Source organism: Marmota monax, unplaced genomic scaffold (assembly GCF_021218885.2).
Source record: "Marmota monax isolate L192 unplaced genomic scaffold, Marmota_monax_Labrador192_F-V1.1 WCK01_AAM20220418_F8-fsc00010, whole genome shotgun sequence".
In the NCBI taxonomy this organism is placed as follows: domain Eukaryota; kingdom Metazoa; phylum Chordata; class Mammalia; order Rodentia; family Sciuridae; genus Marmota; species Marmota monax.
In genome coordinates, this window is record NW_026692321.1 from 9,422,432 (window position 1) to 9,439,861 (window position 17,430).

Below are 17,430 nucleotides of genomic sequence, written 5' to 3' on the forward strand. Positions count from 1 at the left end.
GAACAAATGGAAACATACCAGAAAAACTATCTGCAGAATTTTGCCTCCCTACAAAATGCATTAAGCAGAAACTGCAGTAAGACTGTTATAGAGGAAAGCTATACACTTTATAGGAAGGTGAGCTGTACAATAAGCCAACACTCAGAAAAGACATGGTAAAACCGAGTTCATATGAACTCCGTTTTCCTTAATAATCCTATTTGAGCTTGCTGCTACCTCCAATTCTAACAGTGATAGGCACAGTTAGATCCTTTAAGTATCTGTTGTGTCAGGGTCGGTAACACAAGCCTATGATCCCTGCCACTCAGGCTGAGGCAGGATTGCAAGTTTGAGGACAGCCTCAGCAACTTGGTAAGACTGTTTCAAAATAAAAATAAGGGTTGAGGATTTACCTCGTTGGTAGAGCACCCCTGTGTTCAATCCCCAGTCCCCCTCCTCCCAAAACGGGTTGAATAAACCCGAGTCTGGATCTTCCCCTATGCATGGAAGGTCCTGCCTGGGAAACAACTGATAACCCTAGGATCCAGTTTATAAGCCACCAAACAACATAGAGCTCCTTTCCAGCTCCCAAACCAGGTCAGTTGCTCTCCTCTCCTCACTGCCTTGGCATGTCACGAAAACCGCTACGCAGAACGTACAGCACCAGGTTACGGGAAAGTTCACCGGGCTATCGCCCCCTATACTGCAAGTCCCAAGAGCGTATTATCATCTGCGTCCCCACTCCTCGCTGGGACGCGGAATACAAAACACGGACACGGTTTTATTAAATGAAAAAAACTAGCGCGATTCACCCCACGTGGGGGGGAAAGGGTGACATCCTGCGACCCGCGGGGGCCTCAGACGTAGAGAAGCCTCTGGCGACCTGGGAAACTCTCCTGCCGCAGACCAGGCAGCCCAGACCCGCCCTCGCCAATCCGCGGGAAGGGACCCCCGAGAGTCCGGACAGGAGGACCCCCAGCCCCTCTCCGCGACCTCCCCTCTAAGAAAAAGAGTGACAGCGACTAGCGAGATCAGGTGCACGGCCATCGCGCGCCGTCCCGCACGGATATCCGGACTCCAAGCCCAGGAGGAATCCGAGACCCCCGCGGGCGCCAGGTGCGGTCGCCAGGTGGACCGCACACACCGCCCACCGCTCCTGCTCCCCTCGGATACGTGGCTCGGGCGACGTGGCTCTGCCTGCCAAGCGCCCGCGCTGCACCCGCCGCCGCCGCCTCCGCACAGGGGCCGGGCTCACCTGTACTTCTGTCTCGGGGGGCCACTCGGTGTTGACCAACAAGTCATAGAGGATCGTCTCCTCCTCGCCCTCTGAAGTGCCGGGACTCAAAGCCAGCCCTGCCTCGGGGGCCGCCATGTTCGCCCCGGACTGAGCAGCCGAGGGAGTGGCGCTACGGCGTCCCACGCTGGACAAGCTTCCCTGGCTGCGGCCGCTTTTAATTCTCCGGGATGAAAAGAGAAAAGTGAAAGGAACTGGCCACCAAAAGAAAACGCTGTTAGGTATGACCATGACCATTGCGTTTGGAGTAGGACTTGGGTCCTGATCCCCTCTTTATTTCTGCGTGAGAAGGGCCAAGCCATTGAATCTTTCCTGTAAAACAGAAAAGCTTCTGTAAAAACAAAAAAAGTACTTTCGAATTGCTGGTGTTAATTTAGGTTTGATGGAACCCACGGTTTTTAAGTGGGTAAACGCCAAAACAAAAATTACCCGAATCAAAACGTTGAGCTAAAGATAGGCATCAGAAGCTTAAGAAAAGCAGTGAGGGTCAGAGGGTTTGCAGGAGCTTCCAGGAGCAGGCGGTGTTCGCCCTGGGTCTTTATAGGTAAATTTGAATCCCGCGGAGGTGGTCTGAGAGAGGCACTTCAATGAGGGGGAAATGGAGTGAGCAAAAGAAAAAAGAGCAGACAGACTGAACAAAACTTGAGAAAGGGTGTGAAGAGCATCAGTGATGTAATAGCAAACTGAGGACCAGGCTCGTTTGTATACTCAACAAGTACCTCCACGTAGAAACACCTGTACTGTAAGCAGAACCTATTTTAATTTGAACGAATATGCAGTGCACGAAGTATTAGCACTGTGTCACATTCAAAACAAGCACAACTTACCAAGATCTCTTGAGGATTACATTGTATAAAGTCTATCAAGATAGTTTAGGCAGTGATGCAATTAAAATCCACTACCAGGAAGCCTCTAATGGCTCCCATTTCTCTCAAAGTTAAATGACCTCAAAGCCCTATGTCATCTACTTGGCTTCCCTTAGTTTCTGGCTTCCCTTAGTTTCATACCTCATCTGTTGCCCTCACTACCTTCAAACTCGCTGACTTTGCCGGTTCAGAGTCACCAGACACAATCTTCCTTGGCTGCTCCCACTGGTTGGAGGTTTATTATATCTGCTATTTGCCTGGCTCTCATTTCCCTCAAGTTTTTGTTCAAATGTCACCTTCTTTCTGAAGTCTACACCGACTGCTCATTTTTAATTTTGTAATCCCCTTCCCAACTCCATCTGTCCAGATCCCCCACTTTGCCAGCTCTGTTTTTTTCTCCTTAACACTTGGCATCATCTGAAGTGCTCTGCAGTTTATTTATTAGCGTTGTGTATTATCTATCCCCATTCTTTAAAGTGGAAGCTCAGCCATGGCACAGTGCTCCACCTATATACATAACAGATTCAATACACATCCCTGCTATATCCTCAGCATCTATAACAGTGCCCAGCACAGAGCACTGTGGAGAAAAATATGTTATTTGAATAAATGAATGATTTCCCCAAATAAAAAAAGAAATTAAGAGACAGGGTCTCCCTATGTTGCCCAGGCTGACCTCAAATTGCTGGTGTCAAGAAATCCTCCTTCCTTAGCCCTCCCAGTAATAGACTACAAGCCTATGCCACCACACTAGGCTTTTCAAATCAAGTATTTTTCACAGCAGCTGTGTCTTTTCATCAAGCCTCTCATTGCAAACACCAGCGTCTCCTCTCCCTTCCTCACTCAGCAAGCTGCACACCTGCAGAGAGCACATCTCACATTGCATGCTGTAGAGGAGGCAGCAGGAACACCATTCCCAGGGATAGGCAGCGTGAGGGTGGTGGCTGTAATATTACAGTGCCTCAGCAGCCCCACGCTCTTCAGTGCATCAAGGTTCCTTTACCCCTCACCCTTCCTTATTTAGTCTTTTGACAGATATTGGGATTGCTTTCTGCATCATCCATTCTCTTCACCCAATCACACAGCAACAGATAGGAGGTAGCTGGTCAAACTGGCAAAGGATGCATGCTTCTTAGTTGGAATGTGAGTGAGACTGAAAATACATCACTAAGAATTTTTTTTCCTTTTAGCGTCATTATATTTACGGCTCTCTGTTCCCACCCTCACCCTATTTGCCACAATTTGTGCAGTAGAAGGGAAAACAGAAGAGCATGCCTAGCTGAACCCCGAGAGCTTCTGTCATAAAGAAGACAGTTTCTCTGGCTAAAACCACTCTTCGAAAAAAAAATTAAAAAATAAAACCACTCTTTGGAGAGTGTACATATATAGCTGTAGAATTTGCCAGAAGGAACATTCTGCTGCCAGAGATGCACTGAGCAGATGGACAGGTGGTTAAGCCTTCACTACTTAAAATCCCCAAGAGTTCCTGGAACGGGGAGAAGGAGTTGACCAGTCAAGAGGAGACAGGGATAAGAATGTATGGGTCATAAGAAAAGCACCCAATGTCGGTATCAGACCCTGGAATTGGAAAAGAAAAGGCAGGTAATCAAAGTTCAGAAGAGTCAAAGCAACAGGCTGACTTAAAACGGGTCGAGTATCTGAAGCCAAGTTGCTAACTGGTCTTATTTATGGTAACTATGTAGTTAATTGCTCAAACAGGACACTTTTGAGACTAGAAAGTATGCTAGTAGCTGGTAGGAGAACAGGCATAAAGCAGCTGTCATAGGTACAGAGAGATAATGGTCACACCAATCTGAAACGACAGAGTGGTTAGTTTAATAAGACATTGAGCATTTCAGAAGGATAGAGAGACTTCTAATCCTCCTCGCCTCCCTCACCTTTGTAATAACAGCTATTGTTTTTGTCTACCCAATATTTTTGCTTCATTTGGAACACTGTTCCAACTGTTCTTCCTTTTCTCAAGTCACTGACTTCTGGGGGGGCCACCTGTCCCCAAACTCTGCCTCTTTGATACAAAAGACTCCATCCCTCTTATTTCAAGCACTGAATTTAGAATATTTACCTGGGGTTTCTTTTAAATAATAAAAGGAGAGGAAAAGAATCCTTGATTTGGGGAATCACTGTATCATCTTTTCTTGGTGAGACAGAATACCTGGAAAAAAAAAACACACTTTAAGGAAGAAAAGCGCACTTGGGCTCACAGTTCCAGAGGTCTCAACCCTTAGTTGCTTGGTGGCCTGGCTGCAGCTTAGTAGCAAGATACATAATCGCGTGAGGCCAGTGTGAGAAAGAAGAGCTCCGCTGCCGTCAGCTGCCAAGAAGAGAGAGAAGGAACTACCTGTGGTGGGCCAGATATACTCTTGTAAGTCACGCCCCCTCCCCAATCATGCCATCTGGGGACCAAGCGTGTAGCACGTGAGCCTCTGGGGTATGGACCAGATCCCAACAATCATAGAGATTGCAGAATACAAATTGGGGATTGTGAGCAGCTGTCTTATTTACCACTTAGAGAACCTGCACAATGAGGGAATGAAATCAACAAGTTAAGACAATTAGAGAAACTTCATTTGACAAAAACACGTCTGAGAGAAGCGACACCTGAGTGTTTCCATCTTCCCGGGTGAGGAATCAAGTGCAAGACTTTTTATGCTTATGTTCCTTTGAGTTGAGTTTCTGTGCATCAGTACCATCCCTCTCTTATGTTTCTACAGTGGGTTTTGCAGATTTGCCTAACTTCAAATCTGTATGTAGGATATGGATCACGACAGTGTTACTTCCAAATTGACAGATAACAATATCTGTATGGTATTCATTGTGTGCAGAGAGGACTTTCATCCTCACAGGAGCTGCTGAGAGGAAAAGACAGAAACTTGGAATTGAACTTGGATCCCTCCCCATTCACAGACAAAGAAATGGAAGCGTAGAGAAGTCTATGATCACAGCAGAGCTCAAAACTCAAACACAGTTCTTCAGGTTCGGGTCTGTGCTCCTTTCTTCATAAGGTAGCACATCACAGAGAATTGTGCAGCAAAAGGTTATTAAATAATTCAGATGGAGCACTTAGAGGGTTGAAATAGGAAGTAAATAGTTACACGTGGCGGTACTACCAATCTGTTCCATCAGGAAACCTCAATATGTGATAGGTAGAATTTACTTATACAATCTCGTGGTCATCTAATCAGTCTCTTATTTAAGTGGAAAGTCCTTCTGCTGTGGTTTGAATGTGTCTCCCTAAAATGTACATGTTGAAAAAAAATCTGCAGTGTGGTAGTATTAAAAAGTACAGTTGGGGGAGGCAACTAGTGTCCTTACACAAAGGGACTGAGGGAGCTTGTTCCTTCCTCCCACCATTTGAGGACGCAGTGAGAAGGTGCCATCTGTGAGGAACAGGGCCCTCGCCAGATACCAAACCATTTGGAACTTTGGTCTTGGATTTCCCACCTCAAGAACTGTCATCAATAAAGTTCTGTTGTGTGTAAGTTACCCAATCTAAGGGATTTTGTTGATAGCTACCCTAAGGACTAAGAACGCATCTCTGGTTTGAAGTTACTTTAAATCAGGAGTAAGTCACTTTAAAAAGGAAGATTATGTTTTCCCAAATGCCAATGTGAACAGTAACTGCAAAGTGCTTAAGGAAATAAACACTGAGATAGGCATCGTCATCTTCCTAACTGCATCATGACGGCCACCTCAGCATTTAACCCTCTATGCTTCTGCTCCAAGCACTATGCCAAGTACTATTTTATGCCTTTGTTCCTTTCTACAACACGATTCCTCGCCTGGGAAAATGGAAACACTCAGGTGTCGCTTCTCTCAGACGTGTTTTTGTCAAATGAAGTTTCTCTAATTCTCTTAACGTGTTGGTTTCATTCCCTCATTGTGCAGGTTCTCTAGGTGGTAAATAAGACAGCTGCTCGCAATCCTCAATTTGTGTTCTGCAATCTCTGTGATTGTTGGGATCTGGACCATACCCCAGAGGCTCACGTGTTACACGCTTGGTCCCCAGATGGCGTGATTGGGGAGGGTTGCTGGGGGCGTGACTTATATCTGATCCACCATAGATATAGATATAGATATGTAGATACATAAATATGTAGATATGTAGACAGATAGAGATATGGATAAAGAGAAAGAGAGAGATTAGGAACCCAAGGTTCTCAATCAGTATGACCCACCCAAGGTCACATGCTGGTAATGGTAAAGCTGTAACTGCAACACATTTTTTTGTCTAATGTTCAAATTATTAATAGAGAAGATACTGAGAGTGACATACCCATTTTAAACAGAAGCAATCTGATGTTTTCATACGCCTTTGATGAAAGGAAGAAAAAAATAAGAAAGTTTTCCCATTTCTTACGATTTTCTTACCACACATCAAACATACCCTCAACTAAAATATAATTCTTAATTCACTTTGCTGATGGCCATAGATATTTTTAGATTAGAATCAGACAGAAAATTTTTTAACAATATCTCACAAAAGGACTCATTTTTCTCCTGTTAATTCTTCCATGCAGAGCTATCATTAACTGAAAGATTCATTTTATATAAGCTCAGCTTTTTAGCGCCTATCAGCTAAAAGACCCTTTAAGCTAAAAGCCATTAATGATTCAGCATTTAACCCTTTCATGATTCTACTTATGAAAGACTAAAGAGATTAGTTTATCACATGAAGTCTCTTCCATTTTAAATTTGAAATTGCATAATAAAATTGAATCGAGGCATTTGAATGCTACCGGTTATAGACGTCATACATTTGTACTTGATTGGATGGTGCACAAGATCTTTATGAAGAGTATAAATTTTAATCTTGATAATAAAATAATATTGAGAGTAATTCAGAAATTCTATTTCCTCCAGAAAGCCTGGAGAATTCCAGTCAATCCTTCCATAAATATTGTAAGAGTCCCATAATATCTCTTGGCAGCCAAAATACAGATCATAAAGTTCACACCTAGTTTTAGCCAAGAAGAGATAGATCTCCAGCCCTTGCTCATTTACTCTAATTTGCTACATATTCCAACAGGTCATTTTTCCCTTCATCTTCCTCTCTCACAAATTAAATACAACAACAAACCGGGGAATGACAGACACAAAAATCAGCAAGAAGAGCAAAAAGTGAGTAAAAATATGCTAAATTTAACAATGCTAAAAGTGCATTGGTAATTTCATCAACTAGGGACTAAAAGTGAGAATAGCTTTTTCTTTTATTTTGTTTAAAAGAAAAGGTAGATGATTTGTAATATATTTTGTTTGTGTTTTTTTTTAAAGAGAGAAAGAGAACTATTTATTATTTGGCAGACACAACATCTTCGTTTGTTATGTGGTGCTGAGGATCGAACCCGGGCCGCACGCATGCCAGGCGAGTGCGCTACCACTTGAGCCACATCCCCAGCCCCTTGTAATATATTTTGAAGTGCACCAAAAACTAAAGTGAATTAGTGGATAGGCTGAGGAATAAATAAATGGAAAAATATATACTAAAATATCATAAAATATTAATGATAGAATCTCAGTGATGGGTACATGAGTGCACTTACAAACAGTAACTTCGGAAATTTGGAATGTAATTTCTTCCCTGCTCTTTTCATTTTTTTAAAAAATCACTTACAGAAAATGTTCACTCAGGGCATCTTCAAGTATTGCCTGCCCACCATTCTCTTTAGACGTAAGGATAGACTATTCTGTCCTCCACGAGGCACGGCCACCCTCACACTCTATATCTCCTTGTCTTTCTGTTTGATATTCAGTTTAATGTCTTCAGATCTCTTTTCCAGTCCCCCAGTTCACTTTTCAGCTTTGTCTGTATCTAATCTTCCCATAATGAGTTTAATATCAAATATATAGGTGTATGTACATTTATTTCTGAAAGTTCTTTTTTTAAAAAGAAGTATACAGGTCATCTTGTTACTTTCTCTGTTTTAACTCACACTTTAGAAATACTTGAACTACCTGATATTTCCAGTACCTGAAGTCTTTGAGACTCTATTGCTTTCCTGTCTACTTTGGCTCATGGTGGTTTCTTTCTTCACGCAGTGTTTAAGTAGTCATGGACTCTAACTTCATGTAGAACTTCTCTCATGAACAACTATCCAGTTCCCCTCTCTATCAGCCCCAGCCTTTGTTCCCAGTCTCCCCCATTCTATCCTGCCTCTGTTTTCAGCCCTGAAATCAAAGCTCTGGCTATCTGGTTCCCTAGATATCCCTAAAGCTTTCTTACAATCTTCCTCCCCCTCCCTCTTGTGCTCCCTCTCCCCCACCTCCCTCTGTGGTTCTGGAGATTGAACCCAGAGGCTGGTTTCAATTTGTGATCCTCCTTCCTCAGCCTTCCAAGTAGCTGGAATTACAGGCAGGTGCTGCCATGTAGGCTCATTAATCCATTTATTTTTTTTATTTTTTGGTAGTGGTAGTTGGACAGCATACCTTTATTTTATTTGCTTATTTTTGTATGCAGTGCTAAGGATTGAACCCAGTGCCTCACACATGCTAGGCAAGCGCTCTGCCACTGCCCTAGCCCCTCATCAATTCATTTTTTAAAGTTGTGGTTTTGTTTTTGTGTTTCAGTTAGCACTCTTGATAGTTTGTGGGAGCTTATAAGGATGTCTTATCTGACAAATTGCCTGAAAAGAAACACTCTGAACCTAGCAGAGGGAAGCAAAAAGCGGGGAAGGCCGCCTTCGACATTGCTGCAAATAGCTCTGTGACTCGCAGACAGCTGAGACCAGGCAGCACATCAGCAATGGCTCCAAAGGGAAGCAATGGGCAGAGTCCAAAAGGAACTGGTACTTGTTTGCTGACATGTACCAGACACCTCCGGGGCTCCCCAGAATATTTGGTAGGGAATTTTATAAATGACTGAGAGTCACGTGTCACCAACTGAGAGCAAGTTCAGTGAAATTACAGTGTCTCATATTACAATGACTCAGTCATGTCCAGAGACTTGGGGGTACCTAGAGGGTGACAGATAATGCTAATCATTCAAAAATTCAAGGGGCAACTCCACAATCAAAAGATGATAATTCTTTATGGACAGGAAATCTCTGTAAACCCAACTTGTAGGTAGGTCCTGAATCAATTTGTAATGCCTGCGTGGTTTATTCATGGCTAAATTGATGCTGTTATAGATAAATCCTCATTAATTTCAAAGACCAACTGTGATCTTTAAAATCATTTATTTTGCCCTGATTTCTCTCACTTAGCAGACCATTTGTGAATTGAATTTTTTTCCTACTGTTATAGTGAAGTTATGGTCAACTCCTTCCTTTAGTTTATTTTTTAGTTTCCTCTAATAAAAAACTACAGTGGAAATATTAGCCAAAACAGCAAGGATTCAGTGAATCTGAGGAATAATTAATAATGTTCTTTGATTGTGTAAAGTACTAACTGAAAAGGAGAAGTTATTAAATTATCAGACCAGACACCTTCTGCAGTGTGGGAAAGTCAAATTAAACACCAAGAATTGAAAACAAATTAAGGAAATAATTATTCAATCTCTCAGTAAAACTAGTTTTAGCTCCTTTATGGGATTTCATGCAGTAAACCATTTCCTATTGAAATACTTATCATTTTAGATTTCTATTAAAAAATATGTACCTCATGTTAAACTCCTATAATTTTAAGTTTAAATTATTATAATAAATCATTTTTTACAAGAAGCATTGCAACCTAATTAAGTCCTGAAGGAAGTAACTTAAAAAAATTTTAAAGACATTTAAGGGGAGACAAAAATCTCTGAAATTTAAATTGTGATATAAGAAAGTAGTATAAAGCCAAATCTGTTAATATTCTAAAAATTGCTCTAGGATTTACACTGAACTTGTGAAATAAAACTCAAATACAGTCAGTGTACTTTTAAAACATTTTTTTTGGTTGTAGATGGACACAATATCTTTATTTTTACTTACTTATTTCTTTGTGGTGCTTAGGATCGAACCCAGGGCTTCACATGTGCAAGGCAAGCACTCTACTACTGAGCCACAACCCCAGCCAGTCAGTGTACATTTATAGAGTGTCATTCTGTATGATCTTCCAGTTCCTTCCACCTCTGCAGAAGGAGTAGAAGAACCTAGGTCTGAGTCACAGCTCTATGATGGACTAGTTCTATGGCCTTGCATGAATTATTTAATGTATCTGTGTCTTAGTTTCCCAAACTAAAAATGGGACTTGGGAACCTAAAATAAAGCATGATTCTGTCAAGATTCTCTCCTTCACCAGGCTCCTCTTCTTGGCTATGTCTCAGTCTTGGCCTAGAAAAACTACAGACTCAAACTACACTGAGATTCCATCTCACTCCTGTCAGAATGGCAATTATCAAGAATACAAGTAACAAATATTGGCGAGGATGTGGGGGAAAGGCACACTCATACATTGCTGGTAGGACTGCAAATTGGTGCAACCAATCAGGAAAGCAGTATGAAGATTCCTTAGAAAACGTGGAATGGAACCACCATTTGACCTAGCTATCCCGTTCCTTGGTTTATACCCAGAGGATTTAAAATCAGCATACTACAGTGATACAGCCACATCAATGTTTATGGCAGCACAAATCACAACAGCTAAGCTATGAAACCAAACTAGGTGCCCTTCAACAGATGAATGGATAAAGAAAATGTGGTATGTATACACGATGGAATATTACTCAGTCATAAAGAAGAATGAAATTATGGCATTTGCTGGTAAATGGTTGAAACTGGAGAATATCATGCTAAGTGAAATAGGCCAGTCCCCCAAAACCAAAGGCCAAATGTTCTCTCTGATATGTGGATACTAACCCCAAATAAGGGAGAGTTGGAAGGGGAAGAGTAGAAATCCATTGGATTAGACAAAGGAGAATGAAGGGAAGGAAGAGGGATGAGAATAGGAAAGACAGTAGAATGAATAAGTCATAACTTTCCTATGCTCATATAGGATTTACATGACCAGTATAACTCAACATCATGTACAACTGCAGAAATTGGATCAAAATTGGAATGGGTTGCACTTCATATAATATGTCAAAATACACCTTACTGTCATGTATATCTAAAAGCAACAAATAAAGAGTAACATAAAAAAAAAACTACAGACTCAGCACAAATGATTTTATCCACCTCTATTCTTTTCCTGATTTAAAGACTTAAACACCAATCGTGATCAACTGTTAGTAGTCAGATTACTGTCAGACTACGTGGTCCTCCTCACCCTCCAAACATCTGCTTGACAAACCTAGAGTCTACCAGAAGAATATGACATTTTTTTTCTAGCTAATACTTCACCCACGTTTTTAGAGCATTTATTAAGAATGGCTTACTATTGGGCTAGGAATATAGCTCAGTTGGTAGAGTGCCTTGCATGCACAAAGTCCTGGGTTCAATCCCCAGCACTGCAAAGAAAAAAAGAAAAAAAAAAAAACAGGCTTACAATTGTGATCTTTCCTTTGTCCCTTTGAGATGTACATGTTTCTCTGACAATTCAGAGTTTCTATCTGAAAATCCTGAAAGTCATTGCTTTGAAATGCAATTACCAGGACCCTGTCCCAGTGAAATGCTAAATTTGATGATTTTCAGCTGGTGAAAGCAGTTGGTTTGATCAGTGTTTACACTGATCAACCTTTATAATTTTTCCTTCTCTGGCTCTACTCAAGCCTTACAAGTCCCCTAACCCAGGGTGAGTGCAGTTTACATTGGACCCTCTTCCCTATTGCTATAGATTACTGATTAAAATCTGTCCCTACCAGGGTTGGGGCTGCAGTTCAGTGGTAGAGCACTTGCCTAGCACATGTGAGGCACTGAGTTCCATCCTTAGCACGGCATAAAAATAAACAAATGAAATAAAGGCATGCTGTCCATCTACAACTACAAAAACAAAAACAAAAAAACACAACTGATTCTACCAGATTAGTTATGCTGCTTTGCCTTTGAGGGTCCAAGAGGTAGGAAATAAAATGGCATCTAAGAATAAAATCAACATGCCTTCATTGGTGAGCCCTAAAACAACAATATTCTAGAATAACCTTGCTCTATACAGGTGGTTCAGGGAGGACTCCTGTATCGGAACCACCTAGAGGACTTGCTTAAATGCCTATCCCTGAGCTGACCTCAGACTTGGGGGACAAAACTTCCTGTGGTCTAGACCTAGGAATCTGGTGGAAGGAACTCCCTGGAATAATGGTGACCTGCTTGCATTTGAGGATCAGTGGTATAAACCGTTGAATGTGGAGCTGCAATTTCTTTCAAACAAGTAGTTGGGACATCACAAATATCCTGTCTGCTTTGGCGTATATTAGGCAAGATATCTCATATGAAAACTAGTGGTAGGGTGGGGTGCTAGGAGGGCAGGTTTAGAATTCTGTCAATTTGCAATCATGTAACAAAAAAGGGAGTCTAGACCAAAGGACTTCAAGTGCTCCAGCCCAGAAGCACAGCAGGTGAAGCCTGGTCTCTTCCCCTGGAACCTGGCTGGGCTCCTAAGTGAAAGGTTTCTCTTTTGAGCTGGGGCTTTAAGAAGGCCCAGCAGCTTCAGTTTCCTCCCCCTTGGATTTCTGAGTTGCCAAGAAAAGGCCATTTTGCTTGAAAGAGGATCCAGGTGGAGGAGCCTTGGACGGAAGATGGCAAATGGAGGAAGAAGCCACGGGAGGAGCTCCAGGCTCCACGCAGCCCCCTCCATCAGGTGCATTTTATCTCACTTGAAAACCATTGATTATCTTGAAAGCAAAGAAAGTATGGCTTACTCCTGTCTGCATATCCTCAGCACTGCTGCAGGCTAGGGTACACAGGAGGCACTTAATGTGTTCTGTTAGGTGAATCATAAGTAAAGGATCCTGCAAAGGTATCCTAGGCACTAACACCTGGTGCCTGCTCCCCCTCAGGTCTCCATGTTCCCATTTCTTCCCCAGGCAGAGGCAGCTTCCAAGTTAGCAGACTGAACATATTCACGCAGCACCGATAACCATATGCTCTGTGTCAGTGTTTAATATATGGTGCTGTTTCTCCCATAACCATGGTTCACAGGACAAATAATCAAGGGATGGGAGGAGTAGGAGTGGCACTCACCTCTAGAAATCTATTAGCAGAGTCACCACTTTTTTCCTCTTAACTTTACGCTCTGGATGTCTGAAAAGGGAGGAATACTTCCCCCAGGAGATATGACAGCAATTCTATCCAATGGGAAGTTAGGACTGCCACCTGGTCATTTTGGGATCCTCATGCCTCTGAATCAAAAGGCAGAAAAGGGACTTACTACACTGGCTGGGGTAGTTAACCCCCCCACACACACCCCACCCTGCAGGAGGAAATGGGATGGCTACTGCACCATGGAGGTGAGAAAGAATATGTCTAGAATACAGGAGGTCTATCCTTGAAAGTAGGCTGACCTTTGTAAATGTCTCAACTAATAGAATGAGGAGGGAGTGACACGGCTTGTTCTGAAGTGTGGCCATTAAAGACCATGAGGCGCTTGGGATGCTGACCTTTAGGACAAGGGCCCAGGCCGCATGAGATGCTGCAGCATCAAACAGCCCCAACTAGGATCCCACTGATATGTGCGTCAACTGTGAATAACTAAATCTTCGGTTCTACCCCCTTGCCTTGATTTTGTGGTGGAGGTGCTCCTGGGCATTGTGGAACAGAGAGAAGCCATTCCAGCTGCATCCTGTCCCAGGTCCCTCACCCACAGATTGGTGAGAAAAATAAATGGATGTCATAAGTCAAAACATTTTGGAGGTAATTTATAATACAATTATCGTAACTGGAACATCATGTTCAGAGCTGTACTTGAAGCAGCCTTTGCAAATTCCCATCCTTATGATTGTAATGTCACTGGTACCAGGCTGTATCAGTTTATATATCCAGAATTATTGTCTGCAGGCATTTTGAAGAATTCTTGACCTTTTTAAAAATTATCTCCTCCCTTTTAAATATAGCAAGTTATCCTGTTTCGGCTGGTAAAACACTCTCAAGCCTTGTTAACATGAAACCCTATGATCAGTGTCACAGGCAGAAGGTACAGTGAATGAGGTCACTGGTGGGAAGCAGAGAAAGCAAGCCTGAACTCTGTAAGCTGGGGCAACATGGCTTTCTACCACAGAGAGGAAGTTGGGGTCCTCAGAGATTCTGGGCTGCTGTATTCAGAACATGTGCCAGGCACAGAGACTGTTCTCGAACCCTCCTACCTCTCTTGCGCAGACTCCCAGTGCAGTACCATTTCCCCGGAGCCATCAGCGTCACTCACACAGGGGCTGATGAGCCCTCAAGATGGCAGGGATGGGGGAAGAGAGCCACAGTCATGCCTGCCGGCCAGTCAGCACCCAACCATAAATCATGTCCCTGCCTGACTTGCTTATAATGAGACTGACAGTTAGTAAGATGTCTTTTTTCTGTTTTACAGTCCCTCTGAAACTCCTCCAGGCCGCCCTTTGTCGCCCTCCCTCCATATATCTGGAATGAAGGACTTTATGGCCACTTCTTCGGGGGATACAGAGTTATAGATCTCTGGATTTATGTCTCTTTGCCAGGCCCCCTCGGTCCCTGCACCATAAGGTGAATGCCAGGGCAGCGGGAAGGCTGTTGCATTCTAATAGATCTGGACCCGTTTCTGACAACTTATTTTGACAAAAGCATAAAATTCAATGATTGTTGCTCTGCTCAGAAGCTGCAGGAAATATAGATGGGAAAGGAGGATATTTAAACGGGAGCCTCTCCATGTCCACATCACTAAGTCAGGGAAATCATGAAAAATAGGGAAAGCTAAGCCAACAAGTGTAGTGATGACAGTGGCCCGTCTAGAAGCAGCAAGATTTATCCCAGGGGATGCTTATGAACGTGCTTGTTCCTGCATTACAGCTTGCTACGTGAACAGAATCTGGGGTCTGTTAGGGAAGCAGGGGCCTCTGGTAGCCTGCCTCCAAGATGGTTCCCCAGGATTCTCATCAACTGGTATCCACACTGCTATGGGTATAGTCCCCTCCCCCACTGAATGGGCCTATGTGATCAATAAGAGACTGAAGAAGTGACAGTGTGTGCCTTTGATGGCTGTACCATGCCATAAAAGATGTCACTCATTCTACTTTGGAGGCTAGGACTGCCTTGCTTTGGCGGGGAAGTGAGGGTGAGGAGCCAGCAGATGAGTCCTGACAACACTGAAGTAGTCTAAGATGTGGCATGTGACATGTGGAAAACAGGTTTCCCACTCACTTCATCACAGTCTTGTGAGTGACCTACCTTTTAAAGCTGATCCTCCAGGCTGAGCCATATCTTTGCATGGTTGCATTCCCCACCAGAAGTTTGACTGCCACTATAAGAGAGTCTCTCAGTGGACCTGTTCAGCCACACTGCTCCTGAATTCTGTTCCACAGAAGCTGTGACTGATAACATTTATTTTTAAAGTCACTGGATTTTGGAACAATTTGTTTTATAGAAACAGATAACTAGCAGGGGTATTTAAAATAGGATTCACTTTAGCTGTATGGTTCAGAAACCCCCAAAGGAAGAGAGTCTTTATTATCTCATGTAAAAATTTGAAGTCATGCCAGGTGTGGTGGTACATACTTATGATCCTAGCAACTCAGGAGGCTGAGGCAGGAGGATAGCAAGTTCAAAGCCAGCTTCAGCAATTTAGCAAGGCCCTCTGCAACTTACTGAGGCCCTGTCTCAAAATCAAAAGTATAACAGGACTGAGGGATACATCTCAGTGGTTAAGTGCCCCTGGGTTAAATCCCCAGTACCAAAAAAAGAAAGAAATCTAAAATCACAGGTACTACCTCCCTTAGGGACATTTCCCAGAAGTCAGTCAGAGTCAGTCTCTCTCTCTCTCTCTCTCTCTCTCTCTCTCTCTCTCTCTCTCTCTCTCAAATAGATTTTTAGTTGTTGATAGGCTTTTATTTGATTTTATTTATATATGGTGCTGAGATTCGAACCCAGTGCCTCACACATGCTAGGCAAACACTCTACCACTGAGCTACATCCCCAGAAGTCTCTTTTGACACTTCTATTTACTTATACACACACACACACACACACACACACACACACCCCACTGGCCAGAACACAGGCTATATCTAGCTACCAGGAGGCCAAGAAGGAGGGAATCTTTATTCTGGACAGCCATATGTCCAGCAAAGATTCCAAATTTTAAGGAAAAGGAGAAATAAACATTCAGATAGCAGGATTTGTGGTAAGGTGCTCATTTAGCCGAATCCAAATGATAATTAGGAGTTCTTCAAGGAGATAGGTGTTATGGGTGATATGTTATAAATATACCTAATGTGTTATAGAAGGTAAGTTTATAATAAATGGCTGCAAACTCTTTGTCATTGATTGTGTTGAGAGGTAGAGTGTATTTATTCTCCCTATGAGTTTGGGCTCTGTGATCAAGAGAATTTGACAGAAGTGACACTGTACTCCCTTTCAAGACTGACAAGAGATGTGCACATCTGCTTCTTATTTTTGGAACTCATCCTGGTAGAACCCAGCTGCCATGTAGGAAGTCTGTCTTCCCTGGTACCAATCCTCTGTGAGGAGGTCCAGGCTGACCACACAGAGGAAGCAAGGCCCTGTGGGGAAATGCTAGGGCACCACCCATGGAAGTGAGTCTTCCCAGATTTTCCAACCCAGCCGAGACACCAGCTGAACGCAACTGAGTGAATAACTCCTGGAACGCCACGTGGAACAGATGAACCATCCAGCTAATCCCACCAAAATGGCTGACCCACAGAGTCTTGAGCAAATAAATTGGTGATTGTATTAATTCACAAAATTTTGGGTAGCTGTAACACAGGAAGACATTACCAAAACTGGAGGGAAAGCTATTCCAGGGAGGAGAATAGCATAAGAAAATGCAAAGCAGTGAAAGGCACTCTGATGTATGCAAGGATTGCTATGCAGTTTGACATCCTGGAAAGTAATGTTTTTGGAAGAGAGGGCAGGTACTGAGGCTGGAAGTAAGCAGGAGGTTGCACACGGAGGATTTGGTGTGTGTCACTATAACGACTGTGGCTGCAGGAGACCTACCACCTAAAAGCCATAGCAGAGGGCAAAGGGCTTATTGATGAGAGGCACCATCACATTCAAAATCCAGAGCAAGTATTCTTGAGAACTATTTTCTCCTACCACATGGGTCTGGGGACAAACTTCATGGACAGCATTTAAGGAAAGAGAAGAGTGCTATTACTTCTGTGAAAAGATTGGTGGGTTTGTAGCATGACTTGAGGGGAGTTATGCAATGAAGATATTGTATTGCTACTCGACTTCTTTTATATTAAAACAATTTCTCTCTCTTGCTGTTTCTTTCCTCTTG

The 17,430-nt window shown here is 42.9% G+C and overlaps 1 protein-coding gene and 1 long non-coding RNA gene across 4 annotated transcripts in view; one reads left to right on the forward strand and one right to left on the reverse strand.

Moving 5' to 3' along the window:
- Positions 1-1,368, reverse strand: part of Nbas (NBAS subunit of NRZ tethering complex) — a 330,311-nt gene extending 328,943 nt beyond the window's left edge. For all 3 annotated transcript variants that reach the window (XM_058578372.1, XM_046441292.2, XM_046441291.2), the window contains exon 1: positions 1,235-1,368. In XM_058578372.1, coding sequence (XP_058434355.1) covers positions 1,235-1,351 — 117 coding nt within the window. In that variant the 5' untranslated portion in view covers positions 1,352-1,368. The remainder of the gene's footprint in view (positions 1-1,234) is intronic.
- Positions 1,363-7,548, forward strand: LOC131424073 (uncharacterized). The gene is made up of 3 exons (XR_009226549.1): positions 1,363-1,494; positions 7,187-7,278; positions 7,432-7,548. It is a non-coding gene; the product is annotated as an uncharacterized LOC131424073 (long non-coding RNA).
- The last annotated feature ends 9,882 nt before the right edge of the window (positions 7,549-17,430 follow it).